Source organism: Rhopilema esculentum, chromosome 16 (assembly GCF_057945365.1).
Source record: "Rhopilema esculentum isolate cy_ngs chromosome 16, ASM5794536v1, whole genome shotgun sequence".
Taxonomy (NCBI): Eukaryota; Metazoa; Cnidaria; class Scyphozoa; order Rhizostomeae; family Rhizostomatidae; genus Rhopilema; species Rhopilema esculentum.
Genome location: NC_142830.1, coordinates 1701584 through 1726312, shown reverse-complemented (window position 1 = coordinate 1726312; position 24729 = coordinate 1701584). Strand labels below are relative to the sequence as shown.

Below are 24729 nucleotides of genomic sequence, written 5' to 3'. Positions count from 1 at the left end.
TTTCCAGTATATGTTCAACTTCTTTGCGTTGATTTCAAGAACAGAAATTAAATTGGCCCCATTGTCTCTGAACTATTTCCTCTGAACCAATCTCACTGCTCGATATCACTTGTTGAATTAGCAGGGACGGGCAACCTCTTTTACTCAGGGGTCAAACTTACAAAATTTCCTACCATGCTGGAGCGGGTCGGACCAGGAAGGGCTGAGCAAAATTGAAAGAATATTTCAGTGTAAAACTATCGCCATATATCAACTGAGTTGTGCAAACCTTCTGGTTTGCCAGGTAATTTCTCTGATTGAGATGTTTTCTCCCTATCTTCCCATTTGAATTACATATCTTCAAATTTTCCGGTGTTCAGAACTAGAATTTCAAGAGAACATATATTTGCCAATAAATGCTGCTACTTAGGTTTTTCCAGTGCAGGTCACGTAGCTATTCTCAGATAGAGCTTTTTCAATTTTTTTGCTATTGGCTCTTCCCTTGCCCCCCCCCCCCCCGTACTATCTAACCCGTCTCGGAGCCCATCATCCTCTTTCTAGTGCGCCTTCATAGCGAAAACAATCTTACAGAAGTCAGGTCAAAGAAATGTTCAAAGCCACTTGAAGAAACACTAGATCTAGATTTTACCTCTTATTTTTATTTGTGGAAATTATATAGCCCTTAAGCTTTATCTGCGAAAAGAGCTTACAGTTGTATGATTAATTTTTGGGAATAAATTCGTAGATATGCGAGCTAAGTAAGTAAGTGAGCAAGTGTATTAGACTGTATCAAAGACTATTGCCAAAAGGATATGATGAAACTTTCCTAAAATGCAACTAGTTTAATGGGAATAATTTTATACTATAGTAAATTGTTACACCTATCGAAAATGTTTTTACAATTGCTAATAAATTGAGCAGTCTATTATTCGCCAAGTTCACCAAGGAGCCGAGTCTTATTAACTGACGTAACAATTGGATAATTCGACAATTTGACGTCACAATTACGGACTAGGTCGACAAGTTTAAAAGCGGCGTTCAGCAATCAATCAACGAACTTTGCTCAAGCTTTTACAACTGTTCGAAGCTAAACAGAGTTTTATTCGATTTAAAAATATATTCAAAGATACAAGCTCACAATGAAAAGCAGTTCTTTTCATTATCAAATGGAAGAGGAAAGCAGAAATCAAGTTCACTCGAGGTAAGATTGATTTTGAATGAATATATTTATCAAAAAATCTGATAAATGTTCTAGGCCAGTTAAAAGATGTATGATAATGCACGATTCTAAATTTGCAGATACAGGCTAACGTTTACCGAAGTCTTTGACTGAAGCAAAGTTTTTGTAAGAAAATTTATAATACTACCAAATCGAATTGAAAATTGCTTTTTTTCAGGAATTCTCAGTACGACGATCCGACTGCATTCGAGAGCTCAGAAGAAGATTATTCTGACAGTTACTTTCGGGATGAGCATGAAACTCTTAGTTTTACTGCAACCGATCAAAAGGAAGATTTCGATCCCATAGCCAAAGAAGTGGAAAATCTGCGGGAATTTAGCAGACAACTATGGCAAAAGATCGAGATGTCTGCCAGACAGCCATGCAGTTCTATGGATTTTGATAAACTAGAAGAGGATGATTTGTCTGATGAGGTGCAAGAGGAAGATTGTCTTGCACTCTCCCAGCAATGCAGTTCATTGCAGACAGAAAGAAGAAAGCAATTGTCAGCTCGACGATCAAAGGGTCTAAAAAGAAAAAAGTCTAGACAATATAAAGCCCCAAGGTCCAAGACTCGCAAGAAGGACATATTCTCCTCTCAGATAAGAAAATATCAAGAATTCGAGAGTGACAAAGATCAGTCAGGATATGATACTGACAGTGAAGATGAATTGGTTTATGCTACTGACAACCATCCCTGCGTGGTTGATGCTGCCTACAGTGTGCTTGAGAAATCTGGTCACCACTGTTCCATTTCTTCAGCTACTTCTTGTCACAGTACAAGCACGGAAAATCTTGAAAATGAGGATTCCGACTACCCAGAACTCGATTCAGATATTGAAATCGATGACCCGATGTTCTTTAGAGACGACGGCACAATGCCTTTGCCTGATTTTGACCCCATTGTGGAATCAGCTGATGACAATGATGCAAACGACGGACATATCCATAGGCATGAACGTAAGTTTATAACTTTTTCCTATGATCTTTGAAAAATCATTCATATTTGAAATTCATTTTTAAGAATTTTATCATGCCTTACAGTATGCCTTATATCTTATTTTCTCATGCAGTCATTCAATTTGTTAGGAGTTTTGGTACTCGAATTAAGCAAATTTTATTGGCTGTCGATTTCTATTTTTTTAATAGTGAATAAGATTTTTTTTCCTTTATTCGTTATAGTCCATGAAGAAAACGATGACGAAAACAGTGACGATGGATACGAATCAGACCAAGAGGACGCAAGAAAAGGTTTTGCTCTAATACCAACACAGCAAGGCATGGCCATCAGATTCAAGAACTTTCAATCAATCGTACCATATCTAAACTCCTTGCTGCCAGGGCAACTTAACCAGAGCGGAGTCTTAAACTTGCACTATCATCCCTCAACATATCCATTCACAAGAAATGCACTCTCGAATTTCCAACGCAACATCGCTGCAGCTTTTGATCAGCCAATAGTAGATGAAGTTATAGTTATTGACAGCGATTCGGAAGATGAATCTGACGAAGTTGTAACTATTGACAGCGATTCTGAAGATGAAACGAATGAGGTAATAACTATTGAAAGTGATTCAGAAGATGAATCTCAAGAAGATGATTTGCCTCAGCAACAAATTGACAACAGGGAGGATGTATCTGCAGGAATTGCTTCTGACGACTCATTACCACGATATGAATCTGGAAGCATTGAACAGGAAGGGTTGATCGATGAAGCAATTGATGGGTCTGTTGAAAACCTGAACTCACAGGAAGTGACATTGGAAAACCCTATATTAGAAGAACAGCCACAACATCAATGGTATCTTGATAGCAGTATTAGCCCGTTGGTGCAAAGCAGTCTTGTAAATGAACAACCAAATGAAGTTTTCCTAGCAGAGAATTCGTCTTCTGAAAATATGCCACCTTGCAGTGATGGAGAATGCCAAGCTGATGACGATTTGGATAGTGACGAGGTAGAAGTGGAAGAGTTATGCTTCTTTGAAAATCGTCAGAATAGAGATGAGGATCAGGATGAGGAAAAGGTATGGCTGTAAAAATAATACTATAACAGAATTCTATGTTCGGTTTTCAAAATATATGAATTTCAAATTATTTCAGATCATTATTATTCAGATTATAATTAACTCATAAAGTGAGAGGGATACATAAGTCGTCACTAATGATTTTAAAGATGTTGGCTAAAGGTGGCAACCAGTCCCAAGTTCGATGTGACAAATTCCATTTGATTGCTGACTAAATGGTATCTCCAGTGATATTATTTAGCACTGGCCTATGTTTGATAGGACAAATTTGTATCTATATATTCTTTGTTTTTAAATAATGCTAACATGAAGTCTTGCACCCAGCACTGATTCCAGTTGGAGAAAGATTTCACTTATACTAAATTTGGAACCCCTCATAAAACCCGGCAGACGATTAGAACATGTTTCGAAATGTCACAAATTTCAAGGGCCTCCCCAACAATACATCTTATTGGTAATGGACTTCTAACCATCAATCCAACATTCCAACATCATTGTAAAATGCGCTCTTAAATATTTTTGAATGCAATTTATGTATATTTAATGCTCTTTCTATCCTTGTATAACTAGGCCAGTTTAAGTAGAAGTCTTATAAGTCGAAAGTAATGCTCTCAATGAAGTAAAGATCTTAAAATGAAAACAATATTCATGATTCTTATACTTATTGCAGGATGAAGACGACCTTCTAGAGCTTGCTTCTCTTGAGCAGCGGGAAGTGAACTCGGTCCAATTGTGTTTGGAAGCTAGTAGCCTGGAAACAAATGACGTCAACGGAAGTCGTGAATATTTTCCTAACTTTGAGGAATCGTATCAGTTTAGCCCTGACATGCTTCAAGAGAGGTCCAGGACACCGGACAGAATGTTTGCAGGAAATCAAAGAAAAGTAATATATTGTTATTGTGGAGCTAATCATAGCAATGAAAGCTACGTTGGGGACTAAAGCCATGGAGCCGATATCAGCTTTGCTCTACTTTGAAACTATAGTTGGATAGAAGCAAGAACGTGAATAATATCTTTGCAACAGCACTAACTGCAAATTATGTTTGAACAAAACTTGAATGTCCTTGTTTGCATTCTGTAGCAAACTATATTTTAAGAAAAACTATAAATGATTACTGTTTTATAAGCGAAATTGTAAAAAAATTGAATCTATATTAGAATACCATATAAGATTGTTAATGTAGCATAAATTATGAAGAACATAATTGTCTTACATATGGAGTTGACTTTGACCTTTTTTGTAACTCCTTTTAAAATTTGCGAATTCAATGGACCAGTTGAAGTAGTTGTATAGACCCTGCGGTGCGTCAGGGTTTACCTTTGATCCAATCGATATACCAAGGCTGCTTGCGATGTGGTAGATATTGCCATTACCTCGCAAAAATTTGAAGAACATGCATTTCATATTTACAGAAATGCCTTCTTTCCTTTTTGTTTGGTTTGGAAAAAGTATTTTGAGAAAAATAGGTACCTTACAAGCAGTAGCGTAGCAAGGGGGCAAGGGGGTATGTGTGATATTTTCAGAGAAAAGTGAAATGTTTTAAATGATTGCAAGAAAATGACTGCAATGCATATTCTGGGTCGCAAAAGCTTTCTGCTCGCTTCGCTAGCAGGGGAGCCTCGTCTGTCCCTCTTAGGAATGTTACTCAATTTTCTTCATGCTCTTTAGACATTCCCGATAACATAGATACTAAAATGCTCGAATCCTTAAAACTAGTTACTGAAATGCTTGTGAAAGGTTTTCCAGATTTTGCTCCTAGCAAAATGGACTTAGTTTGAAGTATTTGAATGTTATTAATTATTTCTAGATATTTGCATATATTTTCTGAAAAGTTGATTTTTACGTGTAGAGCTTCCTTGACAACACGATTCAAAATATATAAATGCGAGAGGAATTGCGAAGGAAATAGCCTGTTGTAGAATGGAAAAGACCAGCCATAGAAAGCTACATATGAATGTTATTGTGTTTGATTAGCCAAACATTGTCACTTAGAAAAAACCTATAATTTTTTCAATTTATTTTACAAAATGGGGCGTCTTCAAAATTCCTTAAGGGTGTGGTCAGTAAAAATGTTCTTCTTTGCCTCTCCAATCTTCAATCCCTGGCTACACCACTGCTTGCAAGTTACAGCCTTTTTTAAATTGTCCGGAAGGTTGGAAAAAGTTGACCTGATGTTTGACGTTGTTCCATTTTTTTCCGTATAAGCGAAGGTTACATAAAATTTATGTGAAGATAAGAGATTTTACAATATGTTCACAGCCAAAGCTACAGAGGAAATCAGGAACTTAAATTTAACATTATGAATGATTTTCAACTGCCAGTATATCTATATGGTTAAATCTAAATGGTTTCAAGTAGAATCATCAACGGTTTCTTAAAAGTGTGACACGTACTATGACATGTAAAGTGTTTAAAGTGTGTGGTTAGTTTGAAATCACTAAATTCTGAATCACGGATTCTCTTGTGGCGTTTATAAAAGGACTCGTTTCAAAAGATTGTCCAATTCACAAGAAACAGGTAGAAAGGATATAGTTTTAGTCAAATTATTATGTGGCTTCTTGAAACTTTAGCTTAGTTTATCGTGTAAAATATGCAAAATCTTGACAGCATATAGATGCTCTATTTACAGTCAACATATCATTTCAAATACACAATGTTTGCTGGAGCTCTGTTGATGGAAAAATATGTTGGGAAATCCAAGACCTATTCTTGAGAATTTAGCGATTTAGCCGTTATTTGAATCATTTGAGTCTCTTTTCTGATATTTTCGAAAAGTTTTCTGTTAAATTCAAACAATATGCCAAACCTGTCAAAGTAAAAAATAATATCAGTCCTTTAGAAAATAAAAAAGAAATGCTCGATGGGATCTAATGCTGGTTCATTGAATGTAAAAAGAGAGAGATCAGGGGCTGATTTGTATCCTAATTGCAGGGTGGTTATCAGACCGTAAGCCCTCAGTTAAGAGTGTGACCACACCAACGAAAGTAGGTGGAGTTTGTATACTTTTAGTTATTGGTATATTTTCAGTTGATCAATATACTGGCAGAATTTAAAATGCAGCTTTGCATGATCTGTGCAATTTTGACAGCAATTTGGATTCAGGCGATTCTCTCAATATGCGAAAGGTGTTTCAAAATAGCCGGATCCAATTGCAGAGAAAAATCATTTTTGACAAATAAATGCAATGCGTTCGAAGGCATTATCAATGATCGCCTGATACGATTAAGTGACAAAAAATATTTAATGGAAGCGGCTAGGGCGCAATTTGTGAAAAAGAACTGTAAACTGATAAAAATTGCAGACAGTCAATTCTTCTGTACTGTCCGCCTGAGTTTATATATTTAAAGTAAGCGTCAAAAACTATTTACAATGAATTTCCAAAAGCATTTGTCATGTTTATTTTGAAGATTTGTGATGCATAAAATGGTAAAGAGCGACTAATTCAAATAATTTGTGCTGTTTTACAAAAGTAAGGGGCAACTAAGGCCTGAAGATAGAAGACAGGGGTACGACATGGATGTATCCACGATTGTTCGTAGTGTCTAATGAACGTGGTTTGCTATGATATAGTAGGTTAAGGTATGATATGTCCTAGCCAACAGAGAATAGGTGCATTTACCCATGAAACCGAATATCGACAGCAGGGTGAATGCACAGGCTTGTTTCGTACATCCTGAAAATTTCATCACAAAGCTACCCAATATCAGCATATCTGGTAACGATAAAAACTATCCAAAACTATTTGAATAAATAGAAAGGATTGGCATCTTCAGTAGCTTTTATAATTTTTTCATAGTAACTCTCAAATTCAGTATTAAAATCTTAGAACTGTGTCAGGCATCAGATAAGCCCATTTGCCGGCATTGCTTTTTCGAAGGGAAATTTGCTGCGGGGGTAAACCTTTGATTATAAAAAGAGGAGGACAAGAGCCAATTTTTAAACAACGGGAAGTCATTGAGGTTGGAGGGACTATTGTCTCCTAGTTAGTATGTTGAAAGGCCTTGTTTGCAGATTTTGACAAAAATTGCAAGGAAGCAATTTACAGTCTGCAACTACCATTAGCTAAAGGTTACTTTTCCCATATTTAACCAAGCCCACCCCCCCCCCGCCCTGTTGAGCTCGAATGAAGCCTTGAAATTTAGCATTAAAAAGGAAAGATGTGATCGACCTTTTGCCACCCGGGCCAGACTACACCTGATGGCAATTTTCAGCGCAAAACCAATGTCTGGTGACGTAGAGACAAATTTTCCAAAACTCTTTGAAACTAGAATGTTGGCCGCATTTAAAAACCTTGACAAACCACAACATTACGTCTTGCAAATGCCCGAAGCGTTCTTTATTTTTCTTCTTTTCGGGGGGAGGGCATTTTAAAAGAGGTTGGTGTTTTACTGTAGTATATAATGTAATCAAACAGTTTTTTAAATCCTAAGCCACAAATATATTTCAGTAGCAAAGAAGGATGCTTTTCGACGAAGATGACTTTAAAACTAGTTTCTGGTTGATCTTCCTAGGCTCGAGGACAAGCATTCGTTAGTGATTTGAATATGCTTGAGTTTGGGATAGACGTCTTCAAGACTTGTCACTTGTGATATACCATGCGTACTCATTAGGAGGTGTGAATGTGAAGGTGCGACAGAAACACCTGAGAACCTGAGGTGCATTTTAGAGAGCTTATGGAAGAAGTCAATAGTCTACACTTTTAACTGACATCTTGTTGGTATTTTTCAGAACAGCCATTTGCCAGACTAGGCTTTGCTGCTCACATTTGGCGGGAAATGTTGCTGAGCATTTTGTTCACACTTAGACCTTATATATTCGTTTGTTTGCAAACAAAGTGTAGATCTGATATATTTGCAAACAAAGATGATACCTTTTACATCTGAAATTTCAGATCACGATTTGTAAGTGAAGATTGGCCATACAGAAATGAAAAAACGAACGTATTTGTATGCAAAACAAAACTAAATGATAAAGATATGTAAATAAAAGACGTTAAACGCCTAGTATATGTTAGTAGTTACAAGATATAACGTCGATATGATTTGTAAAACATATTTATATCAGATTTTGATAATATATTTACAATCACCTTACGTATTTTGTATAATAGAATTTGCACCCTGGGTGGAGAATACCAGCCTCCGTCCTTTAAAGCAATCCGTACCACTGATCCCAAGAAAAGACTGGATCGAGCTTCTCCAGCCCAGCGTTGAATCCACTTGGCAGCTTCCATCTTGAGACCTCGTCTTGTTGTATGAGACTAGAGTGCAATCATATTGGTTTTAGTTCAATTTACTTTTTCAAAGCAAAATTCAAAGTAACCATTGACCCAAAAACTTGCAGCTTTCGTAAGTGACGTTAAACATTTTTGCCGTGATATTAAGCCCATGTAACGGAGAATCCACTGTTCACTTATTTTCCTAGGCCTGTTGTCTCTTAGAATATTTAAGAATTTAATGATTAATGCACAATTTAAAGGGCAACACTGTGTGTGCACCATTTTAACAAACGCCAGCCTAAAGCTTTAGACTCGAGAGGTCTCAAAATGGAGAGATTCGATCGCTTGTTCGATCCAGTCTTTTTTGAGAAAAAAATTTCAGATATTTTATCTTGATTCCCTGTGCTTTTTTCGAAAGACAGGGAACCGAGGGATGTGGTAGGTGATGGTGGTGCAATAAATGTGTATTTTTTATTTAGAGGTTCGTTTTCAAAAGGAACAGTCTTGCTTGGTAATTACAAAAAATTAGGCAAACAGCTTCAGGTTTAAATGGCTGAAGAATCAGGCGGACCTCCATCAGATAGACCATCATTTAACTGGTCGATTTTATCGCATACATATGACTCTGGAAATAACCGAACCAACAGCAGAGGCAGGTCAGTGAGAAACAGAGCTACCTGGCAGAGTGGCAGGCAACAAAATAGGAGAGGCAGGGGACGAACAGATATTCGTTATGACGGTAGACCTAGGCGGGATAGAGAATTTTCTGATAATGAAACCGATTTACAGGGGCAAAGTGACTCTGGGTACTACAATAAATTTGCTGACAAATATGGAGTCACAAATCACAGCAAAGGGACAGGTGCTGTAAACATGAACACAACAGCACGTGGAAGGGGCCGACAAAGAGGGGACAAATCAAGAAGAGGGGTATCTAAGGAATGGAGAGGCGTGTCTGAGTGGGGTGTTCAAGAGGCAGAGAGAGGAGACCAGAGACGTAGAACAGAAGGAAGGCATTTTGAGAATCAGGAATATGCAGAGTTTAAAGATGAGAAATTTGATAAAATGAAGAAACAAAATGATAATGCTAGACATGCAGGCCAAGCCAATGGAACAAAAAGTGTTGTCGATGTTGAACCTGTGAAAGGAAATATTGTAGATGGTAAATATGTGAGACTGAAAAAAGATAACATTCACTCATCATATAGAGAAGGACAACAATCAGTGAATCTTTCAAGGGAAAGAAATGGATCTGCTGCATCATACCAAAGAAGAGGTAATGATAAGCTAAAAAAGGCCAACAAATGGTCAAGAAAACCAATAGATTCTGAGCAAGCCCGTGTCTTAATAGAACAGCTTGTTGAGGAAAGTTACGAATGCATGGTTTGCTGTGAATATTTAAGATCCTCTCAACCCAGCTGGTGCTGTCAGAACTGTTATCACATATTTCATCTGAATTGTATCAAGCAGTGGGTCAAGTCAAGTGTAGCTACATCTGCAGGTAACATAAAGTTTAAGTTTACTTCAATTTCTAGTAAATATAAAGCAAGTTGTACCCAGGCTTTTTACGTTTAGAAACTTCTTAATCAAAACAAGCAGATTTTTTGATAGTAAATTTTCAGTGAAAAAACTTATTGAAAATGTTTGCTTAAAACAATGACTAGTAGTTTTTTATCAAAAGGACTGGCATTACCATCTTCTTATGTTTTCAATTTTATCATAATTTATCCATCTGTCAAATTTAAGGGGAGGTCAATGGATGGAGGTGCCCAGGATGCCAAAATGTAACAGAGAAGATGCCAACAAACTATATTTGCTTCTGTGGTATGTATAACATCTTACCATTGACCTGAGATTCTGTTTAAGATAAGGATAAACTTGTTCCTCCCTCTAGACGCATCTAATGTCTAATCCAATATATGTTTTCTGTTCTCAGTGAAGCTTGTTTGCAGTTTTCTCAGTTCCTGTTTAACACTTGAAGTCATTTATTTGTGATGTATTTATGAATATTATATACTCTCAAAATTCATTTTCATCACTTTTTCTGTTTCTTCAAGGTAAACTAAAAAGTCCTGAGTGGAATCCTAGGCATGGTATTATTCCCCACAGTAAGTGTATGAAGAATAAATTATTTGATAATTTGTATGATAGTTTTCTAATTTTTTTTTGTGAATTCATAGGACATTCTCTTTATTTTTGATTAAAACTGTCTTTTTTGATACTTCAGATCTAAAGGATAGCAGAAAAAGTTGATGCATTCCATATATACTCCCTAAAACTAGTTTTTCTAAAATTATTGTCCATAGTCATGAAAGTTGTGTGGACACCCAAATATAGCAATATTTCAGTGCAGAACTTGAATGTTTTCAAATTTTCTTTTTTCAGCAGAAACAGCATTTCCTGTTTGATCAACACTCATTCTTTCTCTAGGTTGTGGGGAAGTTTGTAAGAAGCAAAGGACTTCTCCTCCATGTAAACACCTTTGCAATGAGTAAGTCATGTCACTGCTGTACATAATGTATCAAGTATAAAATTTTGGTTATTTACAGCTTTCATGTGCAAATAGGTAGCAAGTTTATTTTAGTGAATATATCTACATTGAAAGTTAAGTAACTTAAAAAAACCAATAAGGTTCATACAAATTTTTTCAGGCAAACCAAAAATGCTTCTCACATGTAGCCACATATAGACTACAGTATTATTCTACAACACAGGGAAGCTATAAAAGGCACAAGATTAGGCAGATATCTAGAAATAATTTTGAAGAAGTGTTTTTGAAGAAAATCACTGTTCTAAAGTTTGGAGACAGTTTTATGAATTTTTAATGCTAGCAGGAATTGTTGATAAAAATTTTGCTAATTAAATCCCCTCATTTTTGTTTTGCCATGATCTTGAAATCACAGCAGTCAAGTAATTTGAGTGTTATGCCCTTCTTATGTTTTAGGAATTGCCCAACTTTCATTGTACTGTTTTCAAGTTGTTTGTTGCAACCACTCCAATTAAATGTTGTTAAAAAATGATTCACCCATATGCAAACATATACCTATCCAGTGGTGTGGACACACTAAATCTGAATTAATTTATTTGTACTTGAAATCTCTTTATAGGCTATGCCACCCAGGACCATGTCCTTCATGCCCCGTTATGGTGCCTAAAGAATGCCCTTGTGGAAAGACCAAGTGAGCCTTATTATCTATTATGTGAATAATAATGATTGCTTATGATTCATAAAAGATTACTTTATGTGTATTAGGTTTGAAAATATTATAACATCAAAAAACTTAAATGTCCTTCATTTTCTAAATTTTTAATTGTTGCTGCTTGAATTAGGTATTCAAAGAGAGTGTCTACAGGATAATGCAATTTTCATTTTTTTAATGTCTTTATTTTCATATCGAATAACAAAAAGTATATTAGCATCCAATATCCACTTTCAACATTAATTGCTATTCATTGCAGAACAAAAATGCGTTGTGGCCAATCAGTGACTTTGAACTGCAAGAATATTTGCAACAAAACTCTAAATTGTGGAATACACAGATGCCTCCAGCAATGCCATGAAGGTATGCCATCCAACCAGCAATGCCAACAGCAATGCCACCACAAATCTTCTTTGCTTAATTTTTCTTGAAAAGTTCATTATTTCTTCATCAAGTTCATCAGATAAAGACTTAGAATTTCTTATCATTTTGGTTCCCATAAGATAATAAGTTTTGATTCACCACACATCCCATTAATTGGTTATTCTTCAACGATTTTTGCTGAAATTGTCTTGAAAAATAAGAATGACTTTGTTAAGTATGTAATAAATGCTTTGCATTTATGGCCTAAATTAATACTTTTTTTGACTGATAGCTTCTTCTTACAGGTCCTTGCAGTATGTGTGAAGTAACTGAAGAACAATGTAAGTCAATCCTTGACACAACCCTAGTCAATCCTAGTACATGTCAACATGACTTCCTGAAAAACCCTCTATTAAGGATTTTTGATGCTATTCAACTGCTCTTCACTGGAAAGCTATTTTATTTAAGCCATATTGTTACACAAACTTTTTTAAATAAAAGCAAGTTTATAAGGAATGTACTTGTAATGGCCAGGTTCTTGTGTGATTGAGAAATTTTACTAGTACATTGTTACAACTCCAAGAAACTTCACAAATGTGGGTTATTTCTTTGGCATGTCATCACTCCAATTTTATAAGTTACCACCATCTTTATATTGTGCTCAAAAGAAGCCATATTGAATCAATAATATTTGTTTCCTGGAAATTAAAAGATATGTAGGAATCTAAATTTTTGAAATCCATATAATTCAGGACTCTTCATTCATGAATATATACCAAAAGAGTTTTAGTAATTTTGAATAATATGCTTTTGTCTTTGTCAACATCCAGTCAGTAGTATTGAACACTACATATCACATTGACATAGGTTGTAAAAATTAGCTAATTAACTAGGCCATTGATTATATTATCATTATTACAAGTCCCTTTATTTAAGACATGTTATTATATTAACCAATACAAATCCACCCAATCTGTTTTTCTCTGAGCAAGTCTACATGTGTCATGTACCGCCCCAAAAAATTTTCTTTCTTTTCGAATTGAAAAAAACCATGAAGAAACTCCACTGGTAAAACTCTGAAAAATTGAAAAAGTTTTCCTGAAAGTTCTTTGATTTGTTTAAAAATTGCACGCATTTCTTAATTTCCAAAATCGCTGGAAGTCTTTTATTTATACATATCTCACATTATTTTTTTTACACTGTTCCGTTTCTTAATATCTCTGTTCATTTCAGATTGCTATTGTGGCCAAGAAAACAGACAACGAAAATGCGGGGGAGGTATGATAAATCTGTTTAATTTTTAAGCATTCGGCAGTTAAAAAGTTTCCTTCCAATTTTGCTGTTGAACCCAATCTTCAGGAAAAATTACTTTGATGAGGAATAAGAAAATGACCTACCTTGTGAGTTTAGAAGTAAGAATCAGTTAGAAAGATCTTGGAAATTTACTGTCAATTCAGTCGATTCAGCCATCCCTGTCTCTCCTTTGAGAATATGTTGGTTCACTACAAAATGATGGAGGGGTTGGAAAATTAGCCGAAACTATCAACATTGTTCTAGGGTAAGGAAGGCGAAGATAAGTCTTGCAAAATGAAAAATGCATAACTTTTAGCATTTTGAGTTTGTCTTAGATTTATACAACTACAGTTGTGTCTCAGAGACATCAGTCTATAAGAAGTATAAACGTGATTTAGAATGATTCTATATTTCTCTGTATATATATCATGAAATTTGAGCAATTTTCCGACCATTAATGCATTGTAGATAAAAGTGGTACGATGACTGACAAGACAGGGAAGACAAAGTACTCTTGCAAGAACACTTGTTCAAGGTAATAAAGATTTTAAAATTGTGTTTCCTTGAGTAAAAGAGCTTCCAATTTATTTTTTCAAGAGCTTGAGATTCTTGAGAATTGGCGCAAAAGAATTATTGATTCCAGCATCATTTTTAAAGTATTCTTCTGTGTTGCAGAACGCTCGATTGTGGCAACCATTCTTGTTCACAAATTTGCCATCCTGGATCGTGTGATTCGTGCATCTTTCTGCCAAAAAACGTTGAATTTTGCCCATGTAAGCAGACTCGAATAACAGATCTCTTGCAGCCAGATGAGATGAGGGAATCGTGTCTTGATCCTATACCTTGCTGTAAGAACTTTTGTGGGAAAAAGCTCCAATGTGGCTCACCCGGTAAGTAAGCATTGCTAATACATGCATATTTTGCTTCCCACTGGCAGCAGCTAGGCCTTTTCTGCGACTTTTATATTCCTCTTGGTCTTTGTATCTTTCTTTTCAGCATCGTGATGTTTTTGTAAATACAGTTGCGTTCAGTTGTAACGTGACAACTATCTCGACTGATAGCTTTTTAACCACATCTCTCTATAAAGTTTCTTCCGCATAGTTTTTCTTATTTAGATAGCTGAATCTTAACAGCTGCTCATTATTGATAAAGCATTAAAGTAGCTAGCCAATTAACCCATTTACAAGCTTTCTTATCTTTTCCGAACTTTTCCTAGAGGTCTGCCTATGCCTATTTTATCTAACTTTGCAAATTTATTCGTCTTCAGGTATTTTTAGATACTAAAAACCTTTTTTTCTCTAGATGAGCCTCATCACTGCAAACAGATATGTCATGTTGGTCCTTGTCAGCCATGCGATGGAGAATCAAAACTGCTCTGTCGATGTAACAGTACACAAACGGTATTTCCTTGCCTTTAAAGAGTCTTCAAACAGTGTTAGAAGTTTTGGTCATTGGGCTGGTTTTTGTTACCCGTTCGTTGTCATTTATGCAATAAACTGAGCTTTTCGTTGTATAAGCTCTTAAAAGCCCATTTATTTTAATTCAGCTTTTGTGATAGTTGTTTCCATATTTTCAAATGGCTCAAAAAAGTGGCAAGATAACACAAGGTACTGTAGTTAAGATAATTCACTTGTGCCGCTTGCTTGTGGTATTGAAATTTTGCACAACGAAAGATTTATATAGTTGTTTTCATGTTCTAGGAAATACCGTGCAAAGACATCAATCCAGGTAGTTAGAATTTGTAATTCCAGTTGCTTCTCACTTATTGCCAGGACTTGTTGTCAGTTTTACTCAAGATATTACTTTGTTTATTTGACAAATTCTCATCTGGCTTTTGTTCAATTTAATTTCAGATAGGTATCATTTCTTTAAGTTCAGTAGATTACATCATGAAGAATAACCTTTTTTGCAGGATGAAACTATCGTGATGGATTTTTCAAACACCAGGGGCGTTACTCGGTATTGTATGGGACATAGAGATAGCAACAATAAAGAAGCAAGTAGTTAGTGCGAGTTCTGGTTAACCATTATCTAATTTTATCTTTAATTGTTTAAGAAAAAGACATATTGTGTGAAAGAAGGTGCAACAAGAAACGTAGATGTGGCCGACACAGATGCAATCAAAAGTGCTGCGTTGTGAGTTAAAGTCCTTCAAAAGTTTTAGTTTATTTGCGAATCGGGCATTTTTTTCGATTGTCTTTGTTACAAGATTTTTGAACGTTAAATGACTGGTCAAATTGTGTTTTATTGGTATTCAAGAAAGACTGTTCTTCTGACAATACGTCTTGTCTCGGAAGACAAAGTTGCTTCAGAAATCGCTTACGAAATTTAATGTTTTATGGAACTTTCGATGTGGATCTTCACTTATGGGGAAATTTATATTTCAGCAACCAATGTTGCTATTTCCTCAACATTAGGAGCCTTCTCGAGAACAAATCTGGTGAAAAGACTACAAGTTTTTTACCCCTGGTGCTGCTTTGAAAAATCTTCATGCTTGCACATTAATACCTTCATACCTTAATTTTCTAGATATTGCTAATTAGCTTTTGTTTTATCAGGACAAGGAACACAACTGTCAACTGATTTGTGGCCGAAAGTTGTCATGTGGGCTTCATAAATGCGATGAGCCATGCCACATTGGAAACTGTCCTCGATGCTGGCAGACAAGTATGTTTACTAATAAATAAAATTTATTGTTGAAAGCATCGTAGATAGTTTTGATTTTTGAGAGGCACATAAACTTTGCATTGTTAAAAGTTTGTTATCTTGAGAAGATTATGAAAGGTCAGAAATCAATAGAGTTTGATGTGATTTAGGATACAAATTAAAGTGCAGTTTGTTTGCTTATTAGAATATCATTCATTGCCTCATTCATTCTAGCGATAGTGTTTGAAACAAAGGCGACATTAATTGCGATATTCATATGACTTAAAGATTAGGAGGGCCTCCCGTTTTACATGAAAGGATCTTCGAAACGATTTCGTCTGAAGCATCGAATTGAGAGTCACGATATAATAAATTGGTTTTATTCACCCTGCGGATCTTAATTCTGTTTTTTATAACCGTAAAATAGTGCAATGATTTTTCATTGTCTTTATTTCCTATCATTATATAATGATTGATCTTGTAAAATGTTTTTAAAGGTTTTGAAGAACGCACCTGTTACTGCGGAGAAACAGTGCAGTACCCACCAATCCCCTGTGGAGCACCACTGCCTAACTGCCAAATGCCTTGCAGCAGACCGCACCCTTGCCAGCATCAACGTATGTAGACTTTTTGTGATTCTCTCATTTTTATTTGTTTTCAACGACAGGATTAATAGAACTATGGGTCGTGGCTCCATTATTGTCTCAATCTTAATGTTCAGTAAATCCGTAGATATAAAAGTAAATCTGACATCCATTTCAAGTTACTCAAGTTTAAGAACCCGTTCTCAGATCCCAATGAATCCGTGCCAAAACGAGCATAGATAGGGTTCCTGTTTGCCCTTGCCCTGCTGGACCCACTCCAGTGCGGATCTTATATCTGTGCCAGTTTAGGAACATTCTTTAAGGTCAACCCGTTTAGTTCCGTTGCGGTTCAGGTCCTAACCTCACTCATAGACTGCGTCATCTAAAAAAATTACACTTTCAAAATATCGTCTTTAATTCCAGGAATAATAGAGATATTGCATGCTGTCAACTGAATAACATGCTTTATCTCATTAAACAGCAAGTCACTCTGTCCCTTTGGTAATCTCATAAAATTTTATACCGTCCTTTTGCAGCTCAGCACCAGTGCCATAGTGAAGAAAGATGTCCACCCTGTGTAATTCTTACCCAGAAAATGTGCATGTGTAATCGTGAGGTAAAGTATTTTCTTCGCAGCTCCTAGATACATGTAAATTAATTCTAATCAGATGAATATTCGCATAGATGAAGAAGTCCAAGTAGATTTTGTTACTGTGAAATTTGAAGATGGCACGAAATAGTGTAAACATAGCTTATTGAAGAACTTTTCGTCCGACCCTCTTCAGAGTGTTAACTTCGGATAATGACCGATAGTAAAGAGAAAATTTATATCCAAATATGGATCCAAAGCAACGTGAGAGGGATCGAAAGCAATGTGAGAGGAAGAAAGACTCATTTGATTGGTTTAGACCTCTCATTGACTTTTGTAGACAGAGAAGCTAGCGGTCACTAACTGGTAAAAAACAAAAGAACCAAGCAAATGTGACATTTTTCCTCTTTGTTCTTCAGTGTGTTACGTTTCCGCCATTTCGTGCCGTTTTCAGATTATGACGTATTGAAGATGTTTCTTCAGTGTTCTTCTTGTATCGAGCAGTGAAAATTCATCTTTTGTGAAGGCATTTCCATACTTTTTTTCATTTGGCATTTTCTGACCATTTACACTTCTTTCAATTCAGTTGCGAAGAAATGTACCTTGCCATATAGCCAACGTATCCTGTGGCAAGCCCTGTGAGAAGGAGCTGCCCTGCAAGTCTCACAAATGCCAGAAATTATGCCATTCGGTAAGTGATTCGATTTTCTGATTGATTACAGATTTAATACATATCGGATATTTTTCTACATATATCTACATTTTTGGTGTAATTTACGTAAACCAAAGGTAATGAAGCATTTTATTAGTAAATACCAATCAAAAGGGTTGGAATCTTTTTAAGTAGGAAAAGCTCCATCCTAAACCAAAGTTATTATATCAAATATCATTGAAGAACCAGAAGAAACGTCATTGTAACCGAGTAAATTTTGTTGATGGTTCTGGTATGACTGTATGTAAAAAGCGAAACAGGGCTATAGCTTTAAGGCAGAAAGAGCAAGGACCGCGGACCATGTTACACATTAAGTGGGTTGAAACGTTTTCGGGGAAGGGCTAAACATGCTAAAAACGAAGAGCAGGGCGATTTTTGTATGATTTTACGTACATTTGTAAATTATTGGGGGGGGGGAGGGAGTAAAGCCCCGTAGCCCCCCCCCCCCCCCCCCCCCGCCTCCGTGGTCCCTGAATAGTTAGTGTTCTTTTAATGATTAAAAGACAATTTCTTATATCCCGAAGCTCTGTTTGGTTGCAAATGAAAAAAATATCAGTTCTTCAAAACGTACCTGTCTGATGCTTTCTCTGATTGCCGCTTTTTACCAATGATAGGGTGATTGTCTTACTGATAACGAGCGTTGTCGTCAGCCTTGTGCAACAAGCAGAAGAGACTGCCCGCATCCTTGTGGATCACCTTGCCATGTTGGAGAGGACTGTCCTGAGGGGCCTTGCAAGAGCCAGGTATATTAATGTTGTGTCATAAGCAGCTACGTGCATATTTATTTATTGGCTGTTGTATCAAAATAGTTATATTGAGAGGGATGTATGTTTGTACCAGAAATGCACTTCAGTACTGGATTCTTCTGTGGACTGCTCTCTCAGTAGATCTAATTCTTGGTAACATTTAAATGAAGTAATTTCTTGTCATTTTTCAAAGGAATTGTAATTGAAAAGACTAATGATCGCTTGATTTACACAAGTTGGACTTTTGACTGGACTGATGTAATAAATTTCAGGGCCTAAATGCTTTGATTTCTTAAAACCTTGGATCCAAAATATCTTGTTTCAGACCAGGTACATAAATTTAAAAGTTTTTTGACAATAAAGAAAATATTCATTCATATTTAAATAAAACTTAGCATTTATTTAATTACAGTCGCTCGTTACAATGAGATGTTTGGTTCAATATGTCTTTATGTGTAATCGCAATTATTTTTATAGATAACAGTTAAATGCAAATGTGAACGGAAGTCTGAGAAAGTGTTATGTTTGGCGGGAAATGCAACGTCGCAATATCACAGGTATGCTGTACAGACCTATTGTCATTATTTTCTAGCCTTTTTGAAAGTTATGTTCGCAGTTGTATTTCATCTGTTTGTGTTCAATAAGTGCCATGACATTTGGTTACATTGAATACAAATGTGCTTGCGATCATGAATTTTTCAGGGATGTAATGAAAGGAAGTGACTAAAAAATGTTTATTTTGTAGGTTTGCTTCTGGTGCCTTAGGAGACAAACTGAGGAATCTAAGATCTGGGGAGTCAGTGGATCTTAGTGGCTTAATGCTTGCAGAAAAACGTAGAGGGTGAGTTTTCCAATCATATTATCAAAAAAATTCTCGATGATCTCTCTGCAATGTTCACAAATTGCTGAGTCAATCATCTATGCATCGCGGTCTTATAAGGCCTTCTTCTAAACATAACATGCTTTTGATAATAATTTTGCTTATGGACCATGTGATCTTGGCTATGGTCACTTCAGAAAATTGTATTGTTAATCGCTAAGTATAAGAAAATTCCCATACCACTGGAAAGTGCTGTTATCCAAATCTTACTTCAAATTGCACAATATTCTTGAATGGACTTGGAAAAAAATGTTTTCAAGTTTTCAGGAAAAGAAAATATACTATAAAAAGCGATACTAGACTCAATGAATGTCAATTTTTCGGTAGTATCTGTGTATATTCGGTAGCATCTTTTGGTAGCCGGGAGTATTTGTTGTAAAGGTGGAATTTATCTATTTGCTTTGATCGTAGGCTAGACTGTGATGAAGAATGTTCATTGCAGGAAAGACAAAGGTAGGCCCAGCTGTAGCTTCTTGCCTGTACCTATTCGCAAGGCATGTGTAGATGTCCAAAAAAATATACCTATATTGCAACATCTCGTTTAATAAATAAGCCTCTCCTTGTGCCCAAAGGCAACAAAAGGCCTTTTTTACAGGTTCTTGGCAGTGGCTCCAACTTTTGTGGTGGCATCTATTGCAAGATTTTTCTGTCTCGATGCCATCATTAACCTCATTTTCGTTTTGAAATTGATGTAGCAAAAAACAATCATTACAAAAAAAGATGTAGCAAATAAGTCTCTTTCTTAAATAAAGTTAAGATTATAGAAGATCAAGGTAGAACAGAGTCCTAAATGCTTACTGAATATATTGCAAATTTTTTTGTCGAGAATATCGAGATTCAATTTTTTTTGATCGAGACTTGTTTTCATCGAGTAGTTTTTTATCTTATAATCTATCCCCTTGTTTTATATCTGTGGTTTTATGTTTTTATTCACAGAGTGCTTGCTGATGCTTTTGGCATTGATAATCCAGAAGCAAATCATTTCCCGTCAATACAGTTTTCTTATTCTCTACGAGAAGATGCAAAGTAAGTCTTGTTATTTCTACCACAGTCGATTATCGTTTTCTCGAATTTTCAAAACACCAATTTGTTTGAGATAACAAAGTTCCAATGTAATAAACAGCTTGATGTCGTGCAATTTTCAATACAAGAATACACAAAAAAGATTTTTTAACTTTTTTTGAAAGACCTTTTTATTGTATTTTTCCAGCTCCCTATATCTTTGCCTGTAAAATTCTTCACGTGGTCAAACAAAAAATTTCCCACTTGTTAAAAAGACATGTACGCAAATTTTAGACCGCGAATTTTGGAAATCACTCACAAGATGTTTCAGTTTTTGCCAGGCGAGGTAAAACAGAAAAAAATCAAGTTTATTTTTATACCGACAGGCCACATCAAAAAGATTTGTTTCTTAAATGCAAGGATTCACTTTAATTACGCTGGTTACAGAAAGAAAGACACACGATTCATCCATATATGTATGGCATTGTCCATGTGACAATGCCACACATATTAATTATTTCAGAAAAAATTTTTTTAATGAAATATTCGTTCAGTGTACAGTGTTTTCTTTAGTACTTGTCAAAATCCTATTTCATTGTCCATTACTGTTTTCCAGAGCCCAGCTGCCACTTGTTAAGACTATTGAAGAAGTTATTGAGAGTCTCATACAGAAATTGAAAAAGGTAGGCTTCCCTAACCAATTTCTTAGTAGTTCAATATGCTTCAAGCAAGAAAATATTTTTTGGATCTCAACAGCTACAACAATGAACTGGTATTGTCTTGTATTGTCACAAAGCTTGTTTCCATGTTCTCGATTGCTCTCGATTGCGTGCAGGTGGTCTTTGAAAAAGTTGAAAATTTTTCAGCAGTCGATAGGTTCTGTCTTGAGTGTATTTAGTACCATGCTGTGGCATTATCGACGTTTTAAATTTCCCTGTTATATATAACACAACTTCTTTCGCAATAAACAATGTTTTTTTATTAAATCAATATGCAGAGCGTGAGATGTCATATTTTGTTTTTCTTTTATAAGCCTTATCGATTTTTATTTTACTGCAACCCTGGGACATGTTGTTAGGGTCATATTGTATTTTTCAATTGCTTCATGATTAGAATGGCTATTATAAAGCATTTTGTACCAATTTGAGATTCCTTAAAGCAAAATCGCTGTTGCCTTGTAGAGCTCTCTTTCACAAATTAGCCACTCATTCCCGCCAATGAACAACAGTCAAAGAAAACTTATTCACGAGTTAGCAGGACTCTACAATTGCAGGACAGCCAGCTATGATCAAGAGCCTAAACGGAATACAGTACTCACTGCTACAAGGTATTTATATCAAGCAAGAATGACTTTGGTTGTTCTGGGAAGGATTGTTGAAAATGGAATTGCTGGATAGTGTAGCAGCAGTGGGGGAAGGTTGCAGGATATGTAGAAGCGCAAGTGGGTTGCGAGGTCGTGGATGCCGTTGTATTTTGTTATGATCCTTGTAGGGCCAAGAGGAATTAATCAGCGCAAGCAACGTGCTGCAAAATTATAATGCATGTGGCTTTGTGAGAATAACTTATGCGATATGCATATTGAATTACAATCTGCACCTCTTGAGATCTTTTTTCTATCCCCCCGAAAACAAAGTTGGGATGGAGAGAAAGCAAGACAATTTTCAGAATTCTGGAAATTGGGTAATACAACCTAAAAGAACACGAAAGATATCCCTAGATGAAGAGTATCAGTTAAATCTGTTAAAAAAGTCTGATATGTTCTTACTAAAAAGCACCAAGAGTACTAAAGAAGGTCACTGTGGGCTTGGATCGTAAATTTTAGAATCAAAACCAAATTCAACTGATTTGATAGGAGAAAAAACTTTGCCTAGACTTGGATAGAATTGAGTTCTTTCTTCACATCGATGAATATTTTTAATGTCTTTTTAATTTATACTGCTCAATTTGAAAAATAATGAAAAATGTTTTTTTTAATTTTGAGAGTTTAAGGACTTTGCTTGACAGTTCACTGTAGCGTTTGTTGGTTGCGCCGTTTTTACTACCACCACTGCGAAATTAAAATTTACTCTAAATTGTGAGTGTTCTATTGCAAGGGAAATCTGGTGAGTGTTCTCTTGTGGTGACCTCATTACAAATATCACTTGCAGTCGTCTTTTCAACAAGCCTACGCCACAAGGATGTCCTATCTTTTGCATTGTATGTTGTCTTGTACTCACGGCCACAAGTTGGCCTGACTGTTATCCCTCAATCTTCAATTAGAATTTGTTATTTTATCGATGCTCTGAAATTTGAAACACTTCTTCTTATCTTGTTTTGCATGTAGTTTCTTCAGATTGACGTTTTTTTCAAATTTCTGCGAACCCATTGCTGCAGGTTTCGATCTAGCTGATAAATTTTCTATTCGCAGAGAGTCTTCTTTGATAAATCCAAAGTTATCAACTGTTGTTGAGCGCAGGGTGAATAAGCCGATGCCCAGCCCTGTTCTGAATTTTGCTGAAAAGCCATTGAATTTTCAGGGGTGAGTTCATCCTGCACTTTTCCTTGAGAATGTCAAGACCATAGAAACGTCAAGAAATTGCTTATTAAGGTACTCTCTAGAGCTGAACCTATAGGTAAATGCTGGTTTGAGCGAAGAAGACGATTTGTGTACTCAAAGTAAATGCTTCTTTCACAAGGACGGCAATTCTTGCAATATAACTTTAATACTACGATTCATCTCACAATAAATTATTCAATTTCGTAAACATTTTAAAACAGATGTTGTTTTAGGAGACTGTTGATTTTTGAGAGAATAAAACGCAAAAGCTTTACTCAGAACGCTCGAATGGAAAGCTCCATTTTCTTGACTAACTCCTTTCAACTTTTCACATTTTGTTACTAATCCTGCAGTAGTTTTTTAACCATGATGAAATTGATCCAACGTTTCAGTTACGAATCCCGCATATTACGGAGAATACGATGCCACAGAAAGGGAATGTCTTTTCAGTTTCCTAAACTATCTATTTCTGTCATCTGACACATAAGTATTCAAGGGCTAAATTAATAACTGCAGAAATATTGCTGCACTTTCGATTTTATATCGGCAATTTCACGGCTTTGAACTGCCAGTGCCGTCAGTTTTTTCCTCTTTATTTGTACCAAATGTTCGCCCTTTTTCCTATACTGGCTCAAATCGAATTTGATTTGACCTCATTTTACTTCTTATCTTCAAATGATCTTCCAAAATTCAGAAAGGCTATCAATTGCTAGACCGTTTCTGTCTTTTAAACTTTCACTCTTTGACTGATTTTTTTTTCTTGCTCAACAGGATCCCAAAGAAAAATGACGATCTCAAGACGAAAGAAACATTTTCAATCGATTATTTTGATGACGATCTACCTTGAGCAACTTTGTATTAGTTTGATAGGCTCTTGTTGTTTACCAATGTTGTTACAAAACGTTTTTCAGCAAGCATTTTTCTTGTTTATGCTGACATTAATTTTAATGTTCTAATTGTCATATGATTCTCTCCGAGATCCACAGACACTTAAGGGCGAGCGCGACCTTTTACAGTTTTTCGTGTGTTTGAAAACCTAAATTGTTTTTGCTATCCTTTATGCTGGAATTCGGAATACAAAACAACGTACTTTAAATTCTTCAGCGGTACCAGCACGAGACCAGATCAATATCATAAAACGTTATCCGAAATTAAATTTCCCGCTATGCAGTAACAATTTCCATTACTGTCAAAGGTTTTTCGGAACTTTTGATATATATATTGTATGAGTTTACATTAGCTGGAGGGCTGTTTGGCTTTTGTTTTGCTTTCTGAAAACAATCAGAAGAAATTTTCAAATAACGTTTTCTCCGTTTGATAATATCAAAATAGGCATCCACTAGATAAAATCTAGAACTAATAGATGAAATCTTTCTCAAACCTGATGAAAATTGTTTCATTCGTGAAATGAAATTGCTTTGTTGTTATGATTTGGCTATTTTATTCAAAAGTTTATTTATTCGACCATTTTTTCTTGCAAAAACATCTAATACGTGGCTCTAGGCCCTCTCGATCTCAAAATTAAATGGAAGAAAAATAGGATTATTTCCCAGATCACAAAATTAGAGACAATCTTCTAGTCTTTACAAGATTTCTACAATATCATTCAAAATATTTGTTTGCTGTTGTGGTTAGTGAAGAAAGTTCCTTTTCACATCAACCATTGCTTGAGGGTTTTTTGTGGAAACTTTTGCTTCTTCGTAGGAAGATGTTATAATATATCAACTACTGCCTTAA

The 24729-nt window shown here is 35.7% G+C and overlaps 2 protein-coding genes and 1 long non-coding RNA gene across 3 annotated transcripts; 2 read left to right on the top strand and 1 right to left on the bottom strand.

The window, feature by feature from the left end:
* Positions 1-75: 75 nt before the first annotated feature.
* LOC135682547 (uncharacterized) lies at positions 76-8411 on the top strand. The gene is made up of 4 exons (XM_065197483.2): positions 76-1180; positions 1377-2158; positions 2381-3222; positions 3893-8411. The coding sequence occupies exons 1-4, from the start codon at positions 1119-1121 to the stop codon at positions 4160-4162; spliced, it is 1956 nt and encodes a 651-aa protein (XP_065053555.2). The 5' UTR covers positions 76-1118; the 3' UTR covers positions 4163-8411.
* A 444-nt stretch (positions 8412-8855) lies between these two features.
* Positions 8856-23902, top strand: LOC135682543 (transcriptional repressor NF-X1). The gene is made up of 26 exons (XM_065197477.2): positions 8856-9942; positions 10188-10265; positions 10499-10549; positions 10872-10932; positions 11549-11620; positions 11901-12004; positions 12310-12345; positions 13238-13282; positions 13766-13832; positions 13973-14187; positions 14600-14697; positions 14998-15025; positions 15354-15433; positions 15856-15964; positions 16441-16560; positions 17064-17143; positions 17703-17807; positions 18443-18571; positions 19052-19131; positions 19320-19415; positions 19866-19907; positions 20391-20480; positions 21073-21139; positions 21638-21783; positions 22864-22974; positions 23764-23902. The coding sequence occupies exons 1-26, from the start codon at positions 8991-8993 to the stop codon at positions 23837-23839; spliced, it is 3138 nt and encodes a 1045-aa protein (XP_065053549.2). The 5' UTR covers positions 8856-8990; the 3' UTR covers positions 23840-23902.
* On the bottom strand, positions 9245-13977 carry LOC148958203 (uncharacterized). Its single transcript, XR_016144701.1, has 2 exons — positions 13402-13977; positions 9245-12702 (listed from the first exon to the last, which is right to left on the bottom strand). It is a non-coding gene; the product is annotated as an uncharacterized LOC148958203 (long non-coding RNA).
* Positions 23903-24729: the final 827 nt, after the last annotated feature.